A 4517-nucleotide genomic window follows, 5' to 3' on the forward strand; every position below is an offset into this window, starting at 1 on the left:
AACCGCTGTTTCCCTATCTTCATGGTGCTGGCCTGGATCTATTCTGTTTCCATGACTGTAAAGAGCATCGTCTTGGAGAAGGAGTTGAGACTGAAGGAGACCTTGAAAAATCAGGGTGTCTCCAACACAGTGATTTGGTGTACCTGGTTCCTGGACAGCTTCTCTATCATGTCAATGAGCATCTTCCTCCTGACAATATTCATCATGGTAAGCCAGATGGAAAAGGCCCAGAAAATCCTGAATCGTTTTGTTCCTCTCACCTTTCCTCCTGTTAATGAACTTGTCCCTAGATTAGTCACTGGCCACCAAGAATTGTATAACATGCAACTGCCCAGACATTTCAGCCAAGGTAGAAGACAGAGAGACAAAGTCTCACCTAAGAAGCCACTGTGTCACAGTATCTTCCCTGCTCCTACTTCCTGCCCAGAGAGCCATAGTCTACATAGATTATCTAGCCCCTTTCCATGGACTATCTGTAGAAGCTGCTGTTAGCAGAGCCCAGTACAGGGTTATTTTATGTGCAAATGGTTCTCTCCTTTTAAACACAGAAGAAATGAATACAAAGAGTATTCTCTTGGGATTACAGTCCCAACCACCAGCTGGGTTGGGTATGTGGAGAGCCTTTTCAGTGTATTAGGAGAGAAGTGTATGCCATCCATGCTGGACTATACTGGTGCCTACTTGGTTCAGGAATGTTCCATTACATATCCTGTCCAACCAATACATATCCATTTAAATTAAATCCTATCCCTTCCTTATGCAGTAAAATGTACTAGAGCTGAGGGGTTTTGATTTTAGTGTTGCACTCAAGTCCAGTGAACTAGAGCACTATCAAAACCAATGCTACCCTAGCCGGTTTTGCTCAGTGGATAGAGCATCAGCCTACAGACCAAAGGGTCCTAGGTTCGATTCCAGGCAAGGGCACGTACCTTGGTTACAGGCTCCTCCCTGGCTCAGGCCCTGGTCAGGGCTCGTGCAGGAGGCAGCCAGTCGATGCGTTCCTCTCACATCGATGTTTCTCTCTGTCTTTCCCTCTCTCTTACACTTTCTTAAAAAAAAAAAATCAATGGAAAAATATCCTTGGGTGAGGATTAACAACGCCAACAACAACAAAAACTAATGATGGTGTAGAGGTCATTCTGATCCACAGAGTTGAGGGAAAGCTGAGCACCTTGTCTTTCTCTAGATGTCCTTTGTTCCTTCAGTCTGCTACATCCCCCACTACCAAGACATTTGTGTCCTCAGAACTAAAGGAGTCAAAATGCATAAGCATCTGACTTACACAAAATGCATAAACCTGCATGACATCATGCAATGACTATGAGACTTGTTGCTGGTGACATTGAGATCTGCCTTCCTAAGAATGAGCACTAGGACTTCAAAGCTTCTAGGATGTGAGGTAAAGAATGTTCACCATGAGTTGCTTGTACAAAAAGCTTCCGCCTTGTGGGAACCAGAACTTTGTTCTTCTACTAATGATGGAAACAGAGCTTTCTACAGCAAAATAGGATTTTCCTTTTAATGACACTCCCATCTTTCCCTTGTCCTTCCTTCCCACCTCAGCTATGCAGGAAAGAAGCTGGCAGCTGGTACAATGGGAAGGTTCGCTTGTTATTCAAGCTATGAAGAGCAAAAAAGAAAAGTGGTTCTTACAGGAAACCAAAGCCAATGAGTATTGAATCGGTCAAGTGACTTTCATCTCTGCCTTAAATCAATGGGAAATTATAGAGCCCTAGAAGTTTATGGGACTTTGCTTTGAGCTGAGATAAGAAATGGATTTCATTCTTCTGAGAATAACAACAACCATCTTAAAATTCTTCCAGCCAAAAGCCACAGGTTTAGCTGTGGACTTGCTTTTATTGCACTGTGTGTGATTAAGGAGATTAAGGGAAAGGAGTGAGCTTTCCAGGGTGATGTGGAGACCTCTTCGACACAAAATCATAAGCTCTGAGTCTTAATCTTGACTTTTATTTAGATTTCCTCAAAGTTTAGTTATAGTTAAGCATGGCTTTCTTCCACCTCTCCTTGCCATTTGTTTTATTCTATTTTTAAAAATCTGTTCTACCTAAGCCCAGCTGGCATGAAAGCATGAATGGAAGAGAAAGAGTAGCAACAGCAGATAAGTAGCACATTTGTTCTACTCAACTCTCAAATGCCCATGACAAATCTGGCTAATTGGTCTCTCTTTTCCCCTGAGAGGAACCCAGTGCTGCAGGGCACCACTACCAATGATTTAGAACCAGTTCAAGAGATGAACCTTATTTGTATCCTTATGTTTTGAACAATAGGGTAATTGATATATATATTTGGAGTTACGCACAAAGGGTAAAAATCCTCATAGGATGCCATAGCAAATAAGAACCAAGAAGCCCTAATTCATTTGAACATTTCAATTTATTCTATAATGTAACTGGCAGCAGCTCATTTATTAAAAATAGCTAGTTTAGATCTATTCTTTATATAACCAAAGTGATTGAATCATTAGCTAATGTGAAGATATTGAGTTTTACTCACAGGTTCTATGAAATGAATTTGTATAATATTATGGATGGGGAGGTATTAATCTACTTTCAAGTGATATGGATTAATTACTGATATTTTCACCTATGTGAGTGACAAATCTCAGAATACAAGTACAAATTATTTATTCAGTAGGCCAGGTTCCAGGCAAAATGTAAAAGCTTATTGGGGGTCTCCCATCTTCCTCTTTTTATTTATTTTTTAGCATGAACCCATTGCTGCCTTTATATGCTGTAAAATGAGTTTCTTGGCTAATTCCATTCCCTCTTTTGTTCCCCATCTGCTAAGTATACCCCAGAGCTGTTGATGGTCCAAGACCCCTATGCAGATCCTCCTCCTCTGCTCAAATCCCACCAAGGATTTGCTTAATTAACACATAGTAATTAGTTGGTACTGCTAATGTGTTACCCTGCTATGGAAACGGCATTCATAGAATTTAAGGAACTCAATACGTTGAGTCTTAAATGTAGAAATTTAGGCACCAACAACAGGCTGATGGAAGAGATCCCTCTGGGGCAGAGGGCTTCTTAATTCCTGGATTCACTGGTTGAGGTCATCCCTTGAGAGGAACGGTCACCCCTGGATCTGGATGGAAGTTACTCACTCAAGTGTCCTCTTTGGTTTCAGCATGGAAGGATCCTGCATTACAGCAACCCGTTCATCCTCTTCCTGTTCCTGCTGGCTTTCTCCACCGCCACCATCATGCAGTGCTTCCTGCTCAGCACCTTCTTCTCCAGGGCCAGCCTGGCCGCAGCCTGCAGTGGTGTCCTCTACCTCACCCTCTACCTGCCTCACATCCTCTGTTTCAGCTGGCAAGACCGAATGGCAGCCAGCCTGAAGATGGCTATGGTGAGGGACCCAGGGCTCACGCCTGGCATCTGATACAATTCCGCTGATGGGTCTATAGCAATCCAAGAGGACTGGCCCACCTTTTGAAGGGATCCACTTTGCCTTTTGGCTCAAAGGGACGTAGTAAGGTTTAAGGACACCGGGGTATAGGAGTGACATGACGGTTCCTCCACACCAAACCTGCTTGATTAGTCTGCCCTGGGAAGTAATTGAAAACCAGCTCAGTTCTTAGGCATTTTGTGTGGCCACAAGGGGAAAACAGCCAGACCCATTTCACTCAGTTTTTTTCTGGCCTTTGACAAGATTCAGAAGTAAGGGAGCTTGCCCCCCTAACTGTTCTGTCCAGAAAGTTGTTCCCATGAGTGAAAAGTTTTGTTTTTTGCCAAAAGAATTTCAACTGGGGAACCCCTCAGTGCTTTTATCATACTCCACCACTGCATGCAGAAAGGGGTGCAGGAATGAGCCGGTCCAGAGTCAGGCTCTCTTGCCAGGAGAGGTCTCTGGAAAATGGACTTCTGATTGCCCAAGAGACCTTTTAGTTCATGATTCCCAAACACCACTGTTTTTTCTTTAATCGTTTTCAAATAGGCTATTTCCCCTCTCCTTAACCAGGCTAAAGAACTTCTGGGCCCTGTGGGGTGCGGCTTCCCTCCAGACCTGAGGACCTTTGGTTTTTCAGTGTGCACTGTGTTTGTCTTCTCCATACAACAACTGTGTTCCATTGATCAGGGGAGAGGTGGCCTAGTGGGTAGTAGGCAGGGGTCTCTGAGACCTGAGAGGCATTCCTATAATTCTTGTCCTGTGGGAAGACTGCCTTAACCCCTTCCTGGGGTGGCTTTACACCTGAACACAATCATCTGTCCACAGTCCTCTGTGCGGTACAGTTGGGAAGGGCTACCACCTGCTTTTCTTTGGGGAAAGATCTGAGGTGTAAGTTGTTCTCACAATTCAAACTTATTTGGCTCCAGAACTGCCAGGGCATCTGCCTTTTATTTTTTGTGTTAAATAAGAAACTAATTGCTGTATTTAAAGCACCCAATTTCTAAAATAATCACAATGGGCTAGTAGCCAGAAATCCTTTGGACTCTGCCTGGGGGTAGAGCTGGACGGTCTTGGTATACTGGTTAGATGATCAGTGTTTTGAAAAG

At 43.6% G+C, this 4517-nt stretch overlaps 1 protein-coding gene across 1 annotated transcript in view; it reads left to right on the forward strand.

Annotated features, from left to right (window-relative positions):
* ABCA4 (ATP binding cassette subfamily A member 4) overlaps positions 1-4517 on the forward strand; it is a 121655-nt gene that overhangs the window by 61753 nt on the left and 55385 nt on the right. The window contains 2 exon segments of the mRNA XM_015563861.1: positions 1-207; positions 3148-3369. The exon segment at positions 1-207 is cut by the window's left edge and continues 34 nt beyond it. Coding sequence (XP_015419347.1) covers positions 1-207; positions 3148-3369 — 429 coding nt within the window.

The sequence above is a fragment of the Myotis davidii genome, unplaced genomic scaffold, assembly GCF_000327345.1.
Source record: "Myotis davidii unplaced genomic scaffold, ASM32734v1 scaffold1335, whole genome shotgun sequence".
NCBI lineage: Eukaryota > Metazoa > Chordata > Mammalia > Chiroptera > Vespertilionidae > Myotis > Myotis davidii.